This window comes from Hemicordylus capensis, chromosome 5 (assembly GCF_027244095.1).
Source record: "Hemicordylus capensis ecotype Gifberg chromosome 5, rHemCap1.1.pri, whole genome shotgun sequence".
NCBI classification, from domain to species: Eukaryota; Metazoa; Chordata; class Lepidosauria; order Squamata; family Cordylidae; genus Hemicordylus; species Hemicordylus capensis.
Window position 1 is genome coordinate 86,984,289 of NC_069661.1, and position 24,101 is coordinate 87,008,389.

The 24,101-nt window shown below is 43.9% G+C and overlaps 1 protein-coding gene across 1 annotated transcript in view; it reads right to left on the reverse strand.

The window, feature by feature from the left end:
• LRP2BP (LRP2 binding protein) overlaps window positions 1-24,038 on the reverse strand; it is a 30,188-nt gene extending 6,150 nt beyond the window's left edge. Inside the window, exons 1-7 of the mRNA XM_053258706.1 lie at window positions 23,888-24,038; window positions 20,280-20,418; window positions 18,832-18,944; window positions 17,432-17,545; window positions 12,358-12,500; window positions 9,760-9,865; window positions 634-857 (exon numbers count right to left, since the gene is read on the reverse strand). Coding sequence (XP_053114681.1) covers window positions 634-857; window positions 9,760-9,865; window positions 12,358-12,500; window positions 17,432-17,545; window positions 18,832-18,944; window positions 20,280-20,394 — 815 coding nt within the window. The 5' untranslated portion in view covers window positions 20,395-20,418; window positions 23,888-24,038. The remainder of the gene's footprint in view (window positions 1-633; window positions 858-9,759; window positions 9,866-12,357; window positions 12,501-17,431; window positions 17,546-18,831; window positions 18,945-20,279; window positions 20,419-23,887) is intronic.
• Between the last annotated feature and the right edge of the window lie 63 nt (window positions 24,039-24,101).

Consider the following 24,101-nt stretch of genomic DNA (forward strand, 5'->3'; position numbering starts at 1 on the left):
GCAAAATACAAAGTGCTGGTTATAACCTATAAAGCCCTAAACAGCTTAGGCCCACAGTACTTAAGAGAGCATCTTCTTCTGCATGATCCCCATCATCCACTGCATACATCAGGGGAGGCTCGTCTGTGGCTACCTTCATGTCGTCTGGTGGCCACCCAGGGACGGAACTTCTCTGTTGTCGCCCCAAGACTTCAGAACGCGCTTCCCCTGGGAATAAGAGTCTCCCCATCTCTAGCAGCTTTTAAACAGTATCTAAAGACTTATCTTTTTACCCAGACCTTTTAGCTTTGAACTTTGTAACTTTTTAAATTTTGGGTTATGTATTGATTTGTTTTAAGCTGTTTTTAATATTTAATTGATTTCAAGGTTTTGTTTTTATTTGTTGTGAACCGCCCTGAGACCTTGGGTTATAAAAAATGCACTAAATAAATAAATAAAATAGTGTGCCCACCCCCCAGGCCTGGAGGAAGGAAGAGGATATCTAGCTGTGATGAACAGAATGTATTTTTTTTTGGTGGGGCCTTATTTTTAAAAAGAATAATATTATATTAGCACATATATGCACTCATCAATTTGAAATGCCTTCATTTTCCTCATTAATTTCTACTCCAATTACTAATGTAATTCATTGACCTTTTGGCAAACTCAGCAGCTTTTGTAAAAAACTTCCTTTTGTAGTAATATTCCACCAAATGACCTTTAGCGTAGACATTTCCACGATCAGATGCTTGATTCAGACACTCCAAAGCAGCCTTTAAATTCTGATGAATACCATGTCCGTAAAGGTACATCAACCCAAGAATGCCCTGAGATTCCAAGCTTCCATTCCCACAAGCTTCTGAATGCCAAAAGAATGCCTATAGGAAAGAGGGGGGATTTTTTAGCAACACTCGTGGGAAACAGTGGCCAACATGATGTGCAGCATTCCATTATTGGAATGCTCTGTGCTGGGCTGCTGCAGACATGCAGGCAGCCCTGACACTGTTAAGAACAAATGGCAGCTCTGCTTGCGTGATCACTCATTCTTAACAGTGTCAGGACTGCTGATATGTCTGCAGCAGCCCCAGCACAGAGCACTGCAGTGATGGAATGCTGCACATCAGGTCAGTTATCATACTTTTCTTGCTATATAAAGACAAGGTTGCCTGATCTGATAGATACAGTGTTGAACCCATGAATGATGCTCATGAGCCAACTGCATTGGTTAGCCATGCATATAAAGGCCTTTGCTAACGTAATGGCCATAATTCAACGTATGTTAACCAAACTGATACCAATTTGTCGCCTCTGTATTATTTAGATATATGTAATATATGAATGTACACACACGTATGTGGATGCACACACAGACAACAGTGAAAAGTAGAGAATACTTGGGAGTTTGGGTATGGGGAGCCATCATCTGCAATACAAACTAGCAATCTCAATGCACTCTCCTTTAAAAAATAACAAATGTTTCTATTCCCAGCCTGCCAAATGTTCTGCTTAGTTATAAATGCAGAACTGCTGTGAGATTTCATTGTTGCATTTTTTAGCTCCTCAGATTAGAAGACTGGTTATAAATTACCCAGTAACAAAGAAGCCTCCCTTTAAATTACTAGTGCTGCATCTTGGATCTGAGATGTGCCTCAGATGTGCCAGTCTACACTGCTTATTAGTATTTCATTACAAAGCCTTATCACTAGTGTTAAAGGGTCAAAACTAAAACACATTTTGTGTGTGTGTTTTTTAAACTAATGCACCAGTTCATTCTTTTGTTTTGTTCTCACAATCACTGTGATTTTATTTCTCTAAAAATGTTTACATTTTTGGAAACTATGTTCTTGCACGTCGGATCCCTCCCTCCCCTGACTGCTTGAAAGCCAAAGCCAAACTGTCTGACTTAAGGAAAGTGGAAGAAGCAGGCCCAGATAGGTACACCCTGCTTCAAGATTTCTAAGCCATTGACCATACAAAGGGAAGCAAAAAGCTTGTGAAAAATCCACACTTGATCTCCTGCATAGACAACTGTTGCAAAAAGAAGGGGCACCCAGAATTCAGATGAGATGATGGGTCACCATGCCTAATAATAATGGCCAACATCTTGAATAAGCATATGCCAAGAAAAGGCATCTCTACTAAGGAAAGCTTCCTGAGCTCTGCCACATCTATTGCACAAGGAGGGGTGTCATTTTTGCTAATTTCTCCTTCCCCCAGAAGTGCCTTGTGTTGCTCTAAAATATGTCCCTGAGGGCCACAATAGGTCCCACAGAGCTTAGGAAGCTCGCTGCAGTAGGGATGCTTCTTTCTGGCAAGCAGACACATGCTTAGTCAGGATATCAGCCAATATTATTTATTTCTTGTGCCTAAGAAACAAGAAAACAAATGGTTAAAAAACTCTGCCCACAAGTTTACAGTCTAAACAGGCAGGCACATAAGGGGGAAAAGGGAAGGAAGGAAGTGGATAGAAAAAAACAATGGAGGAAGAGAGACACTAGATTAAAACCTCAGCAAATTAGAGAAAATGAGAAAACAGATGCGTCTTGAGGTACTTCTTGAAGAACACGAAGGACTGACTATCTAGAAACAATAAGTTCTAGAGATAAGATGCTGCCAAAGAAAATGGACAAAGACAACAGGTGCAATCTTTGCTCTAACTAAAAGACTGCTGTTAGTAAACACAGACTTCTGGAAGGAATATAAAGATAAATTAAAGAACAACAAGGAGCAATGAACTACAAACATTTAGAAGCCAGTGGGATTTTGCAAAGAATGTCATGAGAGAAAGGAAGCCAGTGCAAAGAATAAGAGAAGAAAAATGGACAAGACACATGAGAGGAGCTACAGAATTTAAAACAGTAACACTGAATTTAAATAGAAAACAGAAAGACCAACAAGAATGGCATTATAATACAGTAACTAAGTCTAGATAAGAGAGTGAACAAGAGCTGTGGCAGCATCTTCAGAAAGAAAAGAATATATTTTAGAAATAATAATAAAGTGATGACATAATTGAGAAAAGGCCCGAACTTGCAATGAAAACATCAAAGTGTCAAATATCACACCCAAATCCCTAGCATGTGGAGTAGGGGAAACAGAAACACCATCAAGAATTGAGGAAACAGAAGGAACCAAAGACAAAGAAGAAAAGAAAAATAAGAAACTCCATCTCAAAGATAATTGATTAAAGAAATTGGGGTAATCAAAGAACAGCAAAAAAAAACCCAGCAATTGACAATAGCCTAGGATCTGGCATTGGAAAATCAGAACTGAAGATCATCAACATAAACTTAATAAGATTAAAACATAAGTAGTTTAATGGACAACAGATCCTTCTCAGGCTCGTTTCCTTAATCTTTTGGTTTACCCCAAGTTTCTGTATTTGGACCCCTTCTTTTTAATCTTTAAGAAGGTGAGAAAGATGCATTAATAGAAACATGGTAAGAATAGGCATGCAAGAACAAGATTCCCCAAACAAAAGTTTATACAAAAATGACAAAAGAACAGATGATCAATGGCATCAAAAGTAGACGAAAGAGTCAACAAGAAGAAAGCAGAAAACAGATGACAACATTTTGGCCAGTGGTGCACAACTCAAATGCCCCCAAACCAACTTGGTCACACCAATGACTTGGTGTACAGGGACCAAGGACAATTTTTAGGGCATTGGTTATTGATTTAATATTAAAAATTAATAAGGGAAGACTGGGAAATGGCAGCCATGAGTGGAGCCCTGAATTGTTTGCTCTGCCCTCTCCTCGTCTGCAGGTATAACAGAACACCTGGAGGCAGAGGCGTGAGTGTCTTGGCGAGCATGCAAGGGCTCTCGTCCTGCGCTCTCAGCCTGCATGAACAGCCTGTGGCCTGCAAGGAATTGTGGGGAGTGTTCAGACTTTAGATGGCTAGAAGTTTGCAGCTTCTAACTTGCAGCTTCTCTCCTCCTGATGGTCTGGGAACCAAAGAACCTGAGATTTGTATGGCCCTAGGAAACTCTTGGAACTCTGCCTTTTAAAACTGTTCACCTGTGGGAGCTGGTGCTTCGCATATGTCTGGGAGAGCAGGGGACTGGGGAGAGTCTGGGGGCAGCTAGTTACAGGGGAAAGCGGTCCAGGTAATTGAGGGCTATTCCTTTTTCTGGCTCTGCTCCCAGTCCTGCAGCTCTAGGGAGTTTTGGGATCACTCCCTCAGGGTTCTGCTGTTGAATGCCAGGTCACATCACTTATCCATGATTTAATTGTGGATGAGCATGCTGACCTGGCATGTGTGACTGTGACCTGGTTGGGCAAGCCTGGAGTGGGTCTCTCCCGGGTTTAATGATCCCACAGCAGCCCTGCCTTGAGAGTTGGGAGTTGTTGTTGATGGAACTGCCTCGGGGATGATTAGTCAACACCCCCAGTTTGGGCAAATGTGGGGAGTTTAGCTCAAAAGGGGAGGCAGTTCCTAGCAGTTTTAATTTGTGCAAGTGTCTGAACTAAAAAAAAAAAAACGGCTTGAGAGAGAGGTTTTAATTAACAAAAGGAGGAGAGTTGAAGGAGTTAGTGGGGTTGCTCATGAGGAAAGTTCCAGTGTGAGGTCAGCTGGATAGATTGGCAGGATAGATCTAAAAGCAGGCACAATGATCTGAGCCTCAGCGTGAGGGCAGCAAATTGGCCAGGCAGGTAGTGATTTCAGCTTGGGTGGCCCCAATGGAGAGGGGAACACCAAGGTGTCTTCTGGAGTTCTTGTTGCAATGAGGTCCCCAGTGTAAAGCACAAGGGGAGCACAAAGATGGTCTTGCTGAAGTCCTTGTTGCAGTCTGATGTAGTCCCAAGTGTAAATAAAGCACAAGGGAGCACTTGTAGCAGTGGATAATACACGAGGAAGCACACTGAGTCATGGGGTTAAGGATACTTATATCCCAAAATGTGCCTTGGGGGCACTTTGCTGTTGTCATGTGCTGCTGAATAGGAAAATCCAGACAGTCTTTTTTGGAATGCATTGTGTCTGATCATCCTTCCTGAGTAGGAAGGTGTGTGAATCGCCTATTGTATGCAAGGCTGATTGTAATGAAAACTAGGGTATGCAGGTGTGCCAAAAGAGTATCCTGTGCTGGGACGCCCAATAATTCTATCAGAAGTTTTGATGTGCACCTTTTCAAAGTAACGTTACTGACTCATCCCTATTGTGAGGGAAGGTGCTGCTGCACTAGTCTTTATCTGCTTTCCCTTCGTGGCCTAACTGCTTCCTGCTTCGTTATCATCAGGTGTTAATCTCTCTGGCGAGATGATGATAAGGGGAGTTTAGATTTCATTCCAAGGCCAAAATGACCTTGAATTCCAGACACTCGCAGTAGCTAGTTCTGGAGTCTGCTTAGCTGGGCCCCTCTCATAGAAAGGTAAGTTGCGCTGTTGAGTTGGTGTCAACTCCTGGAGACCACAGAGCCCTGTGGTTTTCTTTGGTAGAATACAGGAAGGGTTTACCATTGCCATCTCCCATGCAGCATGAGATGATGCCTTTCAGCTTCTTCCTATATTGCTGCTGCCCGACATAGGTGTTTCCCATTGTCTGGGAAACATACCAGTGGGGATTCAAACCAGCAACCTCTTGGTCGTTAGGCAAGTTATTTCCCCGCTGCACCATTAGATGGCAACTTTTTCTCAAAGAAAGAGAGAGTGTGAATCTAATCTCCTTTCCAATTTGTGGTACTTGTAACCAAATCTGGGGGCAACCAGTCCACTGCCAACTAAGCAACTTGTCCCCATGTATAACTTAGACTAGGAGCTCACTTTGTGGAGCAGCTCCTGAGCATAGCAAAAGGTGCAATCTCCAAGCCTGGAAATGCAGTTGCAACCAGGGAGGCTTCTGGGAGCAGGCAGAATAAGCTCAGCTAGTAACAGAGTTGCAGCCATTTATTGTGAATCCATTCTCCTCTGCAGGTGCCTGGTTAGGCAGTGTCAGAATTTTGAGTATTTGTCCCTGAGCCTACAAGTTAGGAGAGGGATTCTGTTGGAGTACCGACCACCCCGCTGGACCTCAGTCTCTCTGCCTGAGCTGGCAGGGGTGGTCTCTGAGGTGGCATTGGGTTCCCCTGGGCTTATTTTCTTGGGGGAGTTCAACATCTACACCAACACTCCTATAGAGTTGGAGCAGCTCAGGATTTCATGGCCGCCATGACAACCATGGGCATATCTCAACTAATACTGGGTCCTACAAATATTGTGGCAGGACATACACTGGATCTGATTTTTACCAACCAGGAACTGAATGATTTGCAGGTGGAGGATTTTGATATAACTCCTTTGTCATGGACAGAGCATCAACTGGTGTGGTTTAGTTTGCCTGCTTCGACCAACTTCTATAGGGGTGGGGGACCCATTATAAAGGTCTGCCTCCAAAGGCTTATGGAGCCGCTCAGTTTCCAAATAGCCCTTGGGGAGTTTCCAGTGTCCAGAACTGGTGAATCTCTGGAATGTGGAGACAGCCCAGGCTATTGACATGATCACTCCTAAATGGCCTCTCCGACTTGATGGAGCACATTCTGCTCTCTGTTTCTCTTTAGAGCATAGGGTGATGAAACAACTTGGACGATGGCTAGAGTGATGCTGGAGAAAGACCCGTAACTAATCTGACCGCACATGGGCTAGAGCCCATTTTAGGGACTACTCCGTGGCAGTGAATAAATGTATTTTTTCCACCTCCATTGCATCTTCTCAGTGTAGGCCAGCAGAGCTGTTTTGTGTGGCAAAGTCACTGCTTGACACAGGCCCCCATGTGATGGGTGAAGAACCATCAGCAGCCCACTGTGACTAGTTTGCATGTCACTATACAGATAATGTCGCTTGCATTCGTGCCGATTTGGACTCCAGGGTTTTGGCAGTTCCAGGAGATGTGCCTCAGCAACCATCTGGTCTGATTGCGAGGGATTCTTTTCAGTTAGTGCAGCCTGAGGAAGTGGACAAGGTCCTAGGCAATATGCGGGCAACAACATGCACTCCGGACCCTTGCCCTGCATGGCTAGTAAAATCTGCCAGGGGGAAAACAGGTAGGTGGCTGGAGGCAATTATTAATGCTTCATTAAGGGAGGGTAAGATGCCATCAAGCCTCAAGCAGGTAGTGGAAGACCACTATTTAAAAAGCCCTCCCTTGATTCCACCAACCTTGATAACTATTAGTCTGTTTCAAATCTTCCCTTTTTAAGCAAGGTGAGAGAGCATGTGGTGTCTGTGCACCTGCAAGAGTCTTGGATGATATGGCTTATCTAGACGCTTTTCAATCTGGCTTTCGCCCTGGGTTTGGGACTGAAACTGCTTTGGTGACCCTGGTGGTTGGCATACACCGAGAACTAGACGGGGGAGTCTGTCCCTGTTGCAGTACCTCAATATCATTGACCATGGTATCCTTCTGGACCACCTCTCAGGCATAGGAATCGGGGTGGTGTATTGGAGTGGTTCCAAACCTTTTGGGGGTGGAGGAGGTTCCAAAAGGTTGTGCTTGACTCCTTGGCATCTGGAATTCCACAAGGCTCACTATTGTCCTCCATGATGTTTAACATCTATATGAAACCACTGGGAGAGGTCATCAGGAGGCTTGGATTGAAGTGTCATCAATATGCAGATGACATTCAGCTCTACCTGTCTCCAACATCAGATCCTAGGGAAGCTGTGGATTTACTGAATCAGGGGCTGGAAGTGGTGATGGGTTGGGTGTGGGCTTGCAAACTGAGGTTAAATCCAGACAAGACGGAGATGTTGCTGATCAGTAGAAAAACTGATCAGGGCTCCACCCAAAGCCAGTCAGGATAGGGTGATTCAACCAGCTCTGGATGGGCTTGCACTCCCCTTGAGAGAGCAAAGGTGCAGCTTGGGGGGTGTTACCAGACCAGGCTCTGCTTCTGGATGCTCAGGTGGAGGCCATGGCCAGTGGTGCCTTTGCCCAGCTTCGGTTAGTGTGCCAGCCACGAACTCTTCTCAAGAAGGCAGTTCTGGCCACAGTTACCCATGCCTTAGTCACGTCATGGCTGGATTACTGCAATGTGCTCTACATGGAGCTACCTTTGAAGAATATTTGGAAACTTCAGTTGGTGCAGAATGCAGCTGCCAGGGTTCTCTGTGGAACTGCGTGCTTAGAGCATATATCTATTTTGAAAGAGTTGCACAGGCTGCCAATTTGTTTCCAAATCCAATTCATGGTGCTCATTATTACCTTTAAAGCCCTTAAAGGTTTGGGTCCTGGATACTTGGAGGATCACCTGCTCTCAGGGGTTTCTGCCCAACCAACAAGGTTGTCAGAGGAGCCTTTGCTCTGTGTGCCAACACTGAGAGAGGCACAATTGTTGTGCATGTGGAACAAGGACTTCTCTGCTGTTGCCCCCAGGCTCTGGAATACTCTCCCAGTGAATGTCAGCTCTTTTACATCTGTGGCTGCTTTTAAAAAAACTAAAGACCTTTTTACTTGTTCAGGTTTTTACCCCTTAGGGCCTGCCGCTCTCTCAGCTTTCCTGCTTCCGTTTGTCTTTTTTAATGGTAGTTTTTTGGTGTGTCATGGTTTATACTGTTTAACTGATTTCAAAGTTTTAAATGTGATTTTTTTGGAGTTTTAATGTATTTTAACTTTGGTAAGCCACCTTGGGATGTCTTATGAGAAATCTTATGAGAAACAGAATAAATAAATAAATAAAAATTATACGATTATTAAAGCAATAGTAAAATGCATACACACACATTGCAAGGGGAGCTCTGATCATAAGGAGAGCTCTTTCCCCATCACACAGGATGGGGCTGAGGTTAAGAGACAGACCCCTTGCAGATGTTCCCAGGTTCACTTAGTCCTCTGCATGCCAGCTCCCCCCCCTCCACACACACAAACACACACCGGATTCTAAGGAGTTGTGTGAGATACGTGCCCAGCAAGGAGTTGATCAGACTCCTTAGGTCCAGTTCAGCAGCATCCCAAAGTCCATTTAGGTCTAGTCTCAAAGTCAAGGCTGCCCCCAGTCACCACCCAGGTCCGATAGAAGCAAGATGGGCCTGGGAGTCCTGGTGAGTGAGCGAGTAGGCAGGTGGCAGGGCTCCCCCCTGCTTCTAGTTGGCATCAGGAGCTTTCTGGGAATTACAGCGTGCATGTGCCCTGATGGAGAAACAAGGGGCATGTGTACCCTCATTCCCAGAAAGCTCCCGGCCCCAGTGGAAGCAGAGAGGCACGGGAGCCAGTGTGAGCGGCAGGGGGAGGTGGTAGTGCTGCCCCCATAGTAGCATGCCATCTCGCCACTGCTCCTGCCACCCACTTGCTCACTTGCCAGGGCTTTCTGGCCCATCCTGCTTCCATTGGGCCTGGGAGGTGGGTGGAAGCAGCTGCAACTTTGGAAACTGAAAGGGAGTCAGTGGACCTGCAAAAACATGCCCATGGGCTGGATTTGGCCTATGGGCCATGAGTTGTGCAGTCCTGGTTTAGACAGAAGAAAACCAGTAGCAGAAGTTAAAGTTCTTTCAATGAGAAGGGTGAAACACAGACTGATTAGGATCAAAATACTAGTTATACAATAGAATTCTAAACATTGTACAAACACAACCTGCTCCACAATTTCAGAAGCAAAAGGCAACAGATATACAAAAGCATTGTTCAGATTTGGTTTTATATTTTTGTCTTATCTTGACTTTGTCCAGCATTTCGCTTTGCTAATGTCCTCCTCCTCACTTGATCCTCACCCCATACAAAATACAACCACCTCTTTCCACAGGACCTCTTTAGACACAACAGTTTCATTCAAGTACTATCACTGAAGCCATAAACTCAGGCCAGTACCTTTTTCAGATCCTTTGGATGTCTTGCTGAATATAACATTCCAAGGGCACTTTGAGCCTTTACGCTTGCTTTTGGATTCCCATGGTCTGCAGCAATAAACCATAACCTGGGAAACACAGGACACAGTATCAAATGTAGCTAGTCTTTCCCCCTTACACTTGTCTGTGTTCCCAAGTGCATTAGCATGAAAGAGGAAAAGCAGCCCCTCCACCCAGCACCTTTTCACTCCTATCAAGATAATGACTCCTGCCATGCACTTTCTGTGGCCTGTGCTCATTCCTGCCAGCAACAGGACTATATGGAGACAGGCAAAGGTCCAACTTCCCCTCAGAGATGTGATAGAGGCATCCCACTCCCAGGCTAACAGCTCCTCTGCTGTCATGGAGAATGGAGATTTCAGGGAAGGAGGACAGCAGTCCGAGGAAGAGGAGAATTCTCCCTTAGGAACCCCTTCCTTGGGTGATGCACTCATATCCTCTCACACAGAGGATACTCCTACAGGGGTTGGGGGCCTCCTAGTAGTGGATTATTTGATCATTAGGGGCAAAGAGAGATGGGTTGTGACCTGCATGTAGACTGCACAGTGACTTCCCTGCCTGGTGCAAAGGTTGCAGACATCACAGAGCATCTAGATAGGCTGTTAGGTAGTGCTGAGGAGGAATCAGCCATTGTGGTGTACATCAGCACCAACAATGTTAGGAAATGCAGTTCGGAGGTCCTAGAAGCCAAATTTCGGCTCCTAGGTAGCAAATTGAAGTCCAGGACCCACAGAGTAGCATTCTCTGAAGTGCTACCTGTTCCAGATGCTGAGCCAGTGAAACAGGTGGAGCTGAGCGGTCTCAATGCATGGATGGGATGGTGGTGTCAGGAGGAGGGGTTTAGATTTTAGGCACTGGGATATATTTGGGGACAAGCAAAGCCTGTACGAAAGGGACAGGCTGAACTTGAACCAAGATGGAACCAAACTGCTGGTGCTTAAAATCAGAAAGGTCTTAGAGCAGCTTTTAAAATGGTGCCTGGGTGATTGCCCGCAGAAACTGGTGGTATCTTCATCTGCAAGCAAAATCCCCTAAGCCGCGAGGGTGCAAACTTTTCAGGTAAACCAGAAGGGGACAGAGTAGAACCAGGAGCAGAGCAGACAATGACAGCTGGTCAAAAAGATCAAATGACTTTGAAGGAGTGCACCCAACAATGCCAGGTAAGATCATATACTGTAGGTGTTTACACCAATGCTAGAAACCAAGCCAAGATGGGCGAGCTGGAGTGCTTGGTTGCTAATGAAAACAGATATAGTGGTCATAATGAAAGCCTGGTGGAATGGTAAGAACCAGTGGGACACTGTTATTCCTGGATACAAACTCTACAGAAAGGGGTGGGTGGGTGGAGTAGCACTCTATATTAGAGAAGGGATAGAATCCAATAAACTACACAACCTAGGAGTACCGGAGTCCTCCAGAGAGTCATTATGGGTGACAATACAAAGACTGAAAGGAAATGTGTTACTAGTGACATGATATTGCCCTCCGGATCAAAACACTAGGAGTGAACTGGAGTTGAAGAAGCAAATCAGAGAGGGATCAAAGAGAGACAGAGCTGTAATAATGGGTGACTTCAATTATCCTCACACAGACTGGGCAAATTCATGTGCAAGTATTGACAGAGAGGCCAAATTTCTAGACATTCTAAATGACCCTGCTTAGCAAAAGAGACAATTCATATTTGCTACCACAAGACGGGAGAGAATATTTTCTCGGTCTCTCACAGTCCTAGAACCAGGGGCCATCCCATGAAACTGAAGGCCAGGAAATTTAGGACCAACAAAAGAAAGAACTTTTCCACACAGTGCATAATTAATCCATGGAATTCTCTGCCACAGGATATGGCTTACTATGAAGGATGTGGCACCTTTTTAACATGGTCTCTTTATTCAGCAGGGGTGTGTATCTTATGTTTCTTTTTAGATTGTGAGCCCTTTGGGGACAGCGATCCATCTTATTTATTTATTATCTGTGTAGACCACTTTGGAAACTTTTGTTGAAAAGCAGTATCTTTAATTCTTCATTAGTTATCCAGACCCTTGGAAAGGGTCCAATAATTAAAGTACCAAACCCAGTGAATAACATCCAGTAGACTGTATGTAAATAGCATAAATGCATGCATGCATGCATGCACAAATAAATAAATAAATAAATAAATAAATAAATAAAAATAGCTAGCTAGCTAGCTAGCAGCAGCTTGGATGGCTTTAAAAGGGGCTTAGACAAATTAATGGAGGACAGATCTATCAATGGCTACTAGCCTGGTTGCTATAGGCCAACTCTTAAAGGCAAGATGCCTCTAAATACCAGTTTCAGGGGAGCAACAGCAAGAGAGAGGGCATTCCCTCACCTCTTGCCTGTGGGCTTCTCAGAGGCATCTGGTGGGCCACTGTGTGAAACTGGATGCTGGATGAGACAGAGCTTGGGCCTGATCCAGCAGAGCTGTTCTTGTGTTCTTAACATGGCTGAAGTTATATATGGACCACTAGACATACACCTGACTTGCTTCACACCTGCCCAGTGCAGGTGCCTAGGTAGCATAGATGGCACATAAGTTTACCTTTCAGCCTCCTGTTCTGAAATCTCCGTCCCACATCCTTCATAGTAAGCTCTGCCAAGATTATATGCAGCTGCAAACTTTAAATGTCTTGCTTTAGAAGATTTAGAGCTGACAATCTTCTCCATGTATTCCACTCCTTTTTTCTATTGGTGACAGAAACAGTGGAAGAATTTGCAGATCTGTAGACAACTCTGAATTTCCAGGTACAATGAACTAATGTATCTCTTAGAGTATGTTTACACCCCGCCATCTGATCTATTCTAAGAAAATGAGAGACAAACTATTCTTCTTTGTTCCTCCTCCTTCCAGAATACTTATGCTGCTCTTTGCAGGTGCTTAAGTCACACACAATGAGCAGCACAAGAATTACTTGTGAGTAAGCAACTTAGCGTCTTATGTCAAGCACATAAGGGGAAGGCTCTGGTCTGCTGCTTGAGAGAGAATGCATCCCAGACAGCAGATCTGCTTCAACACTTCATCAGGAACAATAAGAGACCTGAATCCTTCCTGTTGGGCATAATTAATGAAGAAATCTCAAAAGAAAATAGAAATTTATTTCTATATCTCACGACGGTGGCTAGAATGGTCCTTGCTCAGAAATGGAGATCTGCGGAAATTCCAGCAAAAGAAGAGAGGTTCATGAAGGCATATGAATATGCAGAAATGACAAAGTTTACTGTATTAGTAAGAGATAGTCATATAGAAAACTTTGTAGAAGATTGGAAACCCTTTTTGCAGTATATGAAAAATAATGTGAATTTGGATTTATTAACGGGGGATGAAATGTAAAAATAACAGTTGGGGAATTTGTTATAGTAATGAAACTAATAGATTACTATGGTGATGAAAACAAGGACTAGGACATAACTAGATATATTAATATGAAGAAAATATTCACATGAGAGAAAATGTATGTTGTAGTATAACTATGTTGAAAGATGAACTGGAAGTCACATTGATATGCAGAAAACTAATAAAAATAAAGTGTGGGAGGGGGGACACTTCATCAGGAACAGATCCAATGTACATCATAATGTCTGTTCACATAGAATACTTCAGGGAAGTGGATATCTGAGTTATTTAATTTCTCACAATATAACTGGAAGCGACACATTAATCAGCATCTCTACCAGATATGTGGTGTGACCTTCACTAGAATTCCCAAGACATAGACCAGGAAAAAAGCTTGTGCATGTGTACAGTAGGGACTCTTCAGCGAAGGAATGAGGCTGATTATGGCAGAGTTTTAAAAACAAAAACAAAAAACTGAATTGCTAATACTCTAAAACGATGAAAACATAGCATGTCACTGAGGAAGCTTCCACCTTACTCCCAGGCACCTTGACTATGTTGTTGCTATAAGCTTCCTCAAGCTTGCCTTGACCCCAGTAATTAATTATATTGTCTGGGGGGGCAGGGCTGCCTGCTTTGCATGGATTTAGCTACACCAATCCTCTTGGTTTCTGAGCCAGTGGTCCACATATAAGCTTATCAGGTGCAACCATCTCTCAGTCTTGCAAACTGTCAGTCAGGAAGAACCCCACTCCTGAGGCTGCTTGGTGTGGCATCAGAGCATGGGGGCAGAGGTTGCTGCCACACATTCGACTTCTCCACCCATGCTGGGAGAGCCCTTAAGGGTTCCTTTTGAGCTCCCAGTTGTGCCACACATGCTCAGGCTCAACTCCTGAACTCCTAGCCCCAGGCCCTTCAGGAACAGACTCCAATCAATCCAGCAATCAGGCTGGAGAATCCACCAGCTGGCAATGGAGCTACAGCACATCTCAGTCTCCTTAGATGTGCCAGAATATGCTCTGGTTGCCCTGACAACAGCTCTCCTGTGTGCCACCATGTATTGACTCATCCTGGTTTCTCTCCACAGCTCTGGAATGGCCAATCCAGCCTGCTTCTGCCACCTCCTTGAGCAAGACATCCTCAGCATAGTCTGCTGTTGTACAAGAGATGGAGGAGGGCTATTCTCTGACCTAGGGCTAGGCTTGGAGGAACCTGGAAGCAGCAAGAGTTCTATGTTCTATGCTGGCCTCCAAAAGGTCAGCATAAGATCAGAGAGAAACCCCCTTCCAATTCCTTGAAGTGGGAGAGGCAGGATAGGTGCCAACCAAGGTCACTCAAAATGTGTGGTCACCTCTTCCAAACTATAAGGGAATGTTTCTTCACCCTGACAGTATTCTTAAAGTCATTTTGGGAAGGAGAGCTCTGAGCTCTAGGCTCAGAGGATCCAGTATGAGTGACAGGTAGTCTCTGTGTGTGTACCATTCTCTCAGCCTACTTTGACAGATGCAAAAAGTGGCCTGTTTCCATTCAAATCCCTTCTAACAATTAATATCCAGAATGCCACAGCACCACTGGCTGCAGACTAAAAAGGTGTTTAGCAAACCTAGGTAGGCTTGTTCCAATGGATGGCATCCAGACCAGTACTTCCACAAACTGAAGTTCTCTTCATGCAGATGCTCCCGAGGATCGGGGGACTCTTAGGAGCAAATACTCTGAGGGGGCAGCAGAGGGAAGGAGGGGATCAGCAACAATCATCCCCAACTCCGTGTGAGTAGAATTTTTCCCCATTAGCAGAAGTACTAGCCGGGATGCTACTCCATTTGGGTCTTTGATTATTTTGTCATGCAACTGACATGAGAGAGCATTTCTCCTACCACAGTTCAGATCAGTTCTTTGGTAACGACCTCTCATACAGGTACTCTCTTTTAGCTTATTTATCTAAAATATGTTCATTCTCAACCCACAAGATTTGAACAGATTGTTCTACCCCACCATAGAAAATTATGCAATGAGAGGCTTCCCCTTTAGAAACTAAATGAATATTCAACTATGACTGTGCATTACATATAACAGTACATATAACACTCTAGCATCATCCAATCTCAACTCAAAGCAGATGGGCAGGGAGAGATTCTGTCACCCTATTCCCCTCCAGAGAGGAAGCACCTTTAAAAAGCACCCACAAACGCTTTTTGAAAGATGCCTGCTTTCAAATCCAGGATAAGCGATCCAGATACATAACCATACCTATTGATTGTATAAACTCAGTCACTATTTCAAAAATGTGTGATCATTTTTCATAAAACTAACCAGATGCATAATGTGTATGATGCAAGATACATTTATGTAGTTCCTAAGTGTTTGAATGCACCAAGATGGGTCTTCAAAACTATACACCTTTTTATCTAGAATTTCCCAAAATTGTTAGACGTTTGTTAATAGCTGTTATTCTGAAATCAAGATGACAAAGAATTTTATGACACAGCATACTTTTATTTTGTTTCATATACTTCCTTTTGAAAGAAAAGCAACTTCCTTACATTTATAGTGCAACAACATATTGCCCTCTAGTGGTACTAGGGAAGATTTCACTTTAGTAACTAGCAATTGTGTAATTTTAATCTTGTTTCAGAATACTCTACTAGGCATGATCAGGGTTAATACCACCCTGTTCTCATCTCACTTGCCCCCATTCAGCAACATGCACATATAAACAACACATGCCTATTGTATTCCATCCAGCCCTATCTTTCTATGTGATGCAAATTCGGTTCAAACTATGTTATTTTAAGCATGGAGCTGGCCCTTGAAGGTGTTGTTGCTGCTTTTGCTAAATAGTAGTCCTTGGGAGTCTGATCTGGACTGGGACTACAACATGTGGGGCTTTAACCCTTTGTCCCCGCCATGGTTCAATTTGGACTGCCCCCATGCACTATTTGCCCCAGAAGGGAAGCTCCGATTGGGGCCAACAGAAACGTCTCATCTGGATCAAGTGGCAGCTACAGTAGGACCGGGGAGACCCGAGTTCAAATCCCCATTCAGCCATGATACTTGCTGGGTGACTCTGAGCCAATCACTTCTCTCTCAGCCTAACCTACTTCACAGGGTTGTTGTGAGGAGAAACTTAAGTACGTAGTACACCGCTCTGGGCTCCTTGGAGGAAGAGCGGGATAGAAAAAAATGATTTTAAAACTGTGTGCACTAAAAGAGCAAAGAGTTAAATGCAGTCTCCCACACTGCAGGCCTGTTCTAGGATCCCCACCACTGCTTTTAAGCAAAAACAAAAATGCACACAAGAGCCAATCAATTCAAGTCAATCTGAGCCAATTCAAGCTGCCCTGGAAGAATATTCAGAAACTTCAGTTGGTGCAGAATGTAATGGCTGGGGTTCTATCTGAAACTCCTCATTTAGAACATATTACACCTATTTTGAAGGAGTTGCACTGGCTGTCAATTTGTTTCCAGGTCCAATTCAAGGTGCTAGCTATTACCTTTAAAGCCCTTAATGGTTTGGGCTGTGTGGATATCTGAAGGACTGCCTGCTCCCAAGGGTTTCTGCCCACCCAACAAGGTCATCAGAGGGACTCTGCTCCATGTGCTGACACTGAGGGAGGCGCAACTGTCAAGTGCATAGGAGAGGGCCTTCTCTGTTGTTGCCCCAGGTTATGGAATGCTCTCCCGGTGGGTATCCGTTCTCTGGTGCCTGTAGGCGGCTTTTAGAAAAGAACTGAAAACACTTATTGGTTCAGGTTTTTACCCCTTAAGGGTCGCCATCCTTCCTTTCTAGCTGCTCTGTTTTGTTTTTATGGCTGTGTTGAGTGTTTTATGTTTTTAGGGTTTTAATTGATTTTAATATGATTTTATGGAATGTTATAGTATTAATTTTGATAAGCTGCCTTGGGATAATTTTATGAAAGGCAGTATATAAATCTAACAATAAATAAATAAATCATGCACTTAAAGTAATGTCGGGTTTGATCGTTAGTTGTGCTCTGACACACAACCAACTTGCACTGAGGAATCAGGAAGTTTGGATAGAAAGGTGAGAGCTGTACTCAGACCTCCCATTCCTGCTAATGGCCTATTGCAGTGCCTGCACCAGTGTGTGGGTAAGAGGTAACAGAACTCTGTTCAGTTTAGGGGAATCTCCTGTACTCACCCAGTTTATTCAGTTTGAGCCTTGGGACATTTGCTTAGTAATTTGATACTACTTGCATCTTTAATTGCTTTAAATTTGTGTTTTTAAAATATAGGAAGTGATTGTGTTCTGGTTGCAACTTACAGGATTTGGCTGGGTCCCCAATCCATCATAATACATCACACCTAACTGATACATGGACTGAAAATCTGTGTCTTTGGTTTTTTCAAACTGCAGTAATGCATCTTCATACCATTCCTGCACAAGACACAATGAAAAATCAAAGGTTTAGAATCAAGCTAAATCTGAAACTGTCAGAACAGAATTATGCAATAAAATATATACCACCCATTAAACTAGAAAGGGGAAAAATACAAAAATCCATACATTCTGTAAGCATCTTGAAAAATGGAAATTAGTGTACCAACAACAGACACTGCTTAATCAACTGCAAATAATGCCTGGACCCAAGATTTGTTAAATGTGCAAACATTCAGAAGGCAACACTCAGAACAGGAAGCAGCTGCTTGTTCTCCATCTGAACAGCTCCCCAAAACATAAATGCAAGAACCAAAGTAAACAGGCTATTGGGATGAAATCACTGCAAAAGCATGAGCTGCCTGGATTCAGAGCCTTGTGTATACTGCTGTGATGGGATGTGTACACAGAGCTGTCTATTCTGCTGGCACGCCCTTGTGGGTGCGAGAGATCTGTGGATTTCAGAGTTCCCACTTGAAGCAGATTATTGCAGTCCAGAGTCAACTCTAGTTGCACACAGATAATCCACACATAAGATAAATAAATAAGAACTAGTTGCCCTGGACAGGGATTCACATTTTTAAAAATGCATCAGGCCAGTTCAATGGGGTACAGATGTATATTGCAATGTGACTAAGCACCTTCATGCACCTTTGCTTAATCAAGGGTATGCTTGTTGGGAGTCATTGTTGCATATCCTCTGTAATTAGCAGGATTTTCACACAAGTAACAACCATCTCGATGACAATATCAACAATGGAGATGGATGTCACACCAGAAACCATGTTTATGGTTATATTGTGCTTTGAAAAATATTTTTAATCAGATCTGTATTTTTATTTTCCAGCTTAATATTTTAATTGTATATTTTTTATAGTCTTGCTTTAACTTTTGTGTGAACCACCTTGAGATTGTTTTAATGAAAGGTGGTATGGAAATTTAAACAAACAAACAATACCATGCTACCCAGAGTCTGGTGAGAGGCTTCCCAACAGAAACAGAAGCAAGGCCTGGAAATTTAGCAAGGAAGGACAGCTGAGTCTTCTGTCTCAAGTACTTCAATTTTCTGGGCTTTTATAAAAATTTCCAGGCTCATAGGGAGATTTAACCCTTTAGGCCCTATCATTTGCCTGGAAGATAAGAACATGTTTAAATATCTGCTATTCCAGTTGGTTAGGAAGCTGAATTAGGTATTCTGCCACAGTTACAGAAGCATCTGAAAATATTATAGCTGCATTAAGTTTTAATTCTCTTTTTCTATACTGGAATTAAACAAATGGTCCAACCTCTTCAAAGTACAGTTGCCCTTTTAGAAAGTGTGCCTGAGGATCTCCGGCACTGATCCTCTTCTCCAGCAGCTCTTCAGCTTTTGCAAGCCGAAAAGTATGACTGTGACTCTCTGTTTAAACAAACACAAACAAAAAGTAGCATGTGGTCCTCTAAGAGCTCATAACAGTCTTAATTATACAATCATATCTAGAGGATAACAACTATTATTATTTCTAATAATCCCGGGTTTGCTGCACAATAGGCCATATTAATCCTCAATCTTGCTACACTGTGCTTCCTTGCTCTGTATGTTTATTGGTATTATTTATTCTTACATTTATATCCTGCTCTTTCTCTAAGGAGTCCAGAGCAGTGTACATAGTTATGTTTATCCTCACAACACCATGTGAGGTGTGTTAGGCTGAAAGATAAGTGACTGGCCCAGAGTCACTCAGCAAGTTTCATGGCTGAGGGGGGGATTTGAACCAGGGTCTCCCTGGTAATCCTAGTCTAATACTCTAGCCCAGAGGTATCACAGGCAAGTGTGCTGGAAGGCCAATTCAATACCCAGCAGTTGCCCAAAGGCCATAACTGCTCACTAAAAAAACCCCAATTCCACCTGAAATCAACATTAATTTGACCTTAATTTGACCCTGGGAATGTCATCAACTGTTATTGCAGCTCTAGCAAGCAGCCTGTCCTTAAACAACATGGGCTCTATTTAGTCTTAGTACAGGTGCAGCACCTGGGAGTGAGGGATCCCCACAGGACAGAAGAGAACCACATTTGCCCCAACCACATGCCTGCAAAGGTGCCCAGACAGGCACCACATCAGGCCATTATGGGGAATGAGAGGCCTATAGATGCCTCCCATATCCCCTCGTTCTCCTCTGTCTGCTTGGGCAAGGAATGTAGACTACAATAGGGATGTGCACAGGAACCGGGCAGGAGTGACTCCAGGAGGTATGGTGGGGTCTGACTTTAAGGGTGGGGGAGGGTGCACCTACCCCTTCCCCCGCCAGCGCTCAGTGTTAGTAAAAGTCTTTGGGGCAGCAGTGTACCTCCCTGCCGCCCCTTCCCTGTCTTTGGCCGGAAGTACCAGGTGTGCACACATGTCACGATCGCACGCACACCCAATACTTCTGGCCACTTCTGGTTGAAGAGGGGGAAGGGGCGACAGGGAGGTGCACTACTGCCCCGAAGGCTTTTACCGACACAGAGCACTGGCAGGGGAACAGTGGGGAGAAGGATAAGTGCATCCTTCCCCACACTTAAAGTGTGATCCCCCTGCCTTCAGACTTCGAACTCCCCCAGTATTCAAACCTGTTCGGATGCCTGTAAAAAGGCCTCTGAACAGACACATGCACATCCGTAGACTACAAGGAATGTACTATGTCTACTAAACATACCACCTGGGTCACGGAAGGAAGAACAGGTGAGGCTAGGTATTGCATAGGTGCTTTACCAGAGTCTGTTAGCCATTTCCAGTCTGCTGATTCAGTACTTTGCAAATCTGAAACCGTTTCAAGGATATTCTCACTGCAACTTTCCTGAGGAAGACGCTCACTAGTTAGCTTCATTTCTTTCTTTCAATTTCTTCTTTTCTGTATCAAATGAATATGAGAGGCTGTGAGGTCACACAAAAACCCTCACATTACCCTCCATCAGACACCACTCATTTCAAACTAAAGGATCAAAACACCATTAACCTTGTTTTCATGGCTCTTCTCTTTTTAATATTGCCCATGTTTCAAGCATCTCTCACTATGGGGGACATTCAGCATTTGGCCAGACCTTGACCAGTCTCCAAATTTTGAGAGGACTGGCTTGAGAGGGATATGTGGCAATTTACATAACAAGGGGTGCTTGAGACCTCTGCAGGCCTCTAACCTCACACTTGAAAACCATCAAAGGCTCTAATGAATACAGGAAGTGCCTCACATTTCAGGGCACTTGAGAACTACTCAAACAAGAGCTCCTAAAGAATTGTGAGAAAAAACAAACTCTTATGCTTGTGCTGTCCTCCTGTCTACGTTTCATTTTTTAAGAACATACAGGTGAAACTCGGAAAATTAGAATATCGTGCAAAAGTCCATTAATTTCAGTAATGCAAATTAAAAGGTGAAACTGATATATGAGACAGGCGCATTACATGCAAAGCGAGATAAGTCAAGCTTTAATTTGTTATAATTGTGATGATCATGGCGTACAGCTCATGAAAACCCCAAATCCACAATCCCAGAAAATTAGAATATTACATGGAACCAAGAAGACAAGGATTGTAGAATAGAACAATATCGGACCTCTGAAAAGTATACAGTGTACTGTGCTTGATTGGCCAGCAAACTCGCCTGACCTGACCCCATAGAGAATCTATGGGGCATTGCCAAGAGAAGGATGAGAGACATGAGACCAAACAATGCAGAAGAGCTGAAGGCCGCTAATGAAGCATCCTGGTCTTCCATAATACCTCATCAGTGCCACAGGCTGATAGCATCCATGCCACGCCGCACTGAGGCAGTAATTGCTGCAAAAGGGGCCCAAACCAAGTACTGAATACATATGCATGCTTATACTTTTCAGAGGTCCGATATTGTTCTATTCTACAATCCTTGTCAATGAGCCCCTGGTGGCGCAGTGGTAAAACTGCTGCCCTGTAACCAGAAGGTTACAAGTTCAATCCTGACCAGGGGCTCAAGGTTGACTCGGCCTTCCATCCTTCCGAGGTTGGTAAAATGAGTACCCAGAATGTTGGGGGCAATATGCTAAAAATCATTGTAAAACCACTTAGAGAGCTCCAGCTATAGGGCGGTATATAAATGTTAGTGCTATTGCTATTGCTATTCTTGGTTCCATGTAATATTCTAATTTTCTGGGTTTGTGGATTTGGGGTTTTCATGAGCTGTACGCCATGATCATCACAATTATAACAAATTAAGGCTTGATTTATCTCGCTTTGCATGTAATGCGTCTGTCTCATATATCAGTTTCACCTTTTAATTTGCATTACTGAAATTAATGGACTTTTGCACGATATTCTAATTTTCCCGAGTTTCACCTGTAAGAAAAAGCTCTGCTGTATCAGGCCAAAGATCCATCTACTCCAGCTTCCTGCTTCACACAATGGCCAACTAGGTGCCTCTGGGAAACATGCAAAAATGACAGTGCCCTTGGTGTTCCCTAACACTAGTTTTCAGGGGACTGCCACCAATGATCCTAATGGAAATTTACAGCTATCCAGGTTAGTAACCATTGATAGCCCTATCCTCCATGAATTTGTCTAATCCCCTTTTAAACCCATCTAGTTTGCTGGCTAGGTGAATGCCATAGTTCAAACACACAATGTTGTGTAAAGAAGTACTTCCATATGTCTGTCCTGAATCTCCCAGCATTTAGCTTCAATGGATGAAGCTAATATTATGAGGAAGAAAAACTCTCTGTCGACTTGATCCACACTGTACCTTATTTTATACATTTCTATTATAGACCCCACTTACCCACTTTCTTTCTAAACTAAAAAGGTCCAAATATTGTAGTCTTTCCTCATAGTGGAGTCACTCCAGCCCGATTATTTTGGTTGCCCCTCTCTGCACCCTTTCCAGCTCTACAATTTTCTTATTCTAAAGTCAAGTGTTTTTGCAAAAGGAGAGAGGCCAAGTCTCCTGTACCCTCCCTTAGGCTCCGGCATATGTGATATCAGAATAGCACAATCCTATGAATGGATGAATCTCTTTCTTTCAATTCCACCCAATCTTCACACAGTTTCTTCTGATTCTCATTCATTAAAAATCTCCAGATTTTTTTTCTTCACAACCCCCCGCCAAAAAAACCCCACAATAACAACACACCCCATCAGTGTTCTCTCTAATTTTTCTCATTTGTGTGCAGAATGAGATTTGTTCTGGGCAGCACTATCAAGGCAGTGTGAGTGCATGTGCATTCAGAATGGGGCCTTCCTGATTCGACCTGAGCAGGATGTAAAAATAACTGAGTGGACATTAGAAAATGTGTGCGTGCACACACACACATGCATGCCTTAGAGGGAACACTGCAGCCCACATAGCTTTTGGTTTATTTTTTCAAGTATTTTTCCTTCTCAAATAGTTGGTATGATTACATTTTGCATTTTGCAAAGTACACTTTTAAATCTTTACACAAGCGCACAGAATGCATACAGTCTGTAGACATCTCTGTACCTTATAAAATCAAATCCACTCTCTGTGGGAGTGGTTCAATAACAAGTGTTCTGTCGTAAATGTTGGCAACAGAGAAATTCAGTAACATCTTTCATTACTTTATGGAAGGAGAACTGGTCTTGCGGTCACTAGCATGAATGGTCCCCTTTGCTAAGCAGGGTCTGCCTTGGTTGACATTTGAATGGGAGACTATATGTGAGCACTATAAGGTATTCATTCCCCTTAGGGGATGGGGCCCCTCTGAGAAGAGCACCGGCCTGCAGAAGGTTCCAAGTTCCCTTCCGGGCATCTCCATATAGGGCTAGGAGAGACTCCTGGCTGTAACCTTGGGGAAGCCACTGCCAGTCTGAGCAGAGAATACTGAGCTCAGTAGTCTGACTCAGTATAAGGCAGCTTCCTACGTTCTTATGAGTCATGCAGTAATGCTTCTCTTGCTTTTACAGCTCCTGTGATCCCTACACTGACGCTGTACTTCCCCTTTTAGCCATCTTGAAGGAGGACCAGGGATGTCCGTTCCTTTCCCAATGTTAGGTTACAGGGACATCTTAAGAGAAGGGAGAAGATTAGCGAGGCATCTTAATATCAACCACAGCTTACAGGGCTGAACACCAGAGTCCTGTATGTCTGCTGACATACAATAAAGACCGAAGCATGCCTTCTGATCAGGTGCAGAGTGTGCTTTTTTCCCCAATCAGAGTCACCCTACACATCTGGGATTGAGGCACAAGACGCTTCCAAACAAGCCAAGAGCCTATCACTTAAGATAAGTCCACTGAAGTAGTAACAAAGCCTGAAGCGGAGTGGGGGGCGGGGGGAGAGAAGAGCAGGGAAAGGATAAATAAGCCCGCCCGATTCGATTCCCACGCGGGTGACTCACTGCACTCGCCGCCAGTTCCCATCGCGAAATGTGCCCTCCCACGTCGCCCACACACTCCTGCTTCTGAACCTCCAAGCCGCCAGCCTCATGGCAGCAGCTTTGCGTTGCTCAGCAACTCCATCTCCTAGTAGCCCAGAGGCGCCCCTTCACACCCGGCCCCCTTCTCCTGTTCTCCAATAGCGTGGGATTTAAGAACCGAAGCGCACGCGCCATT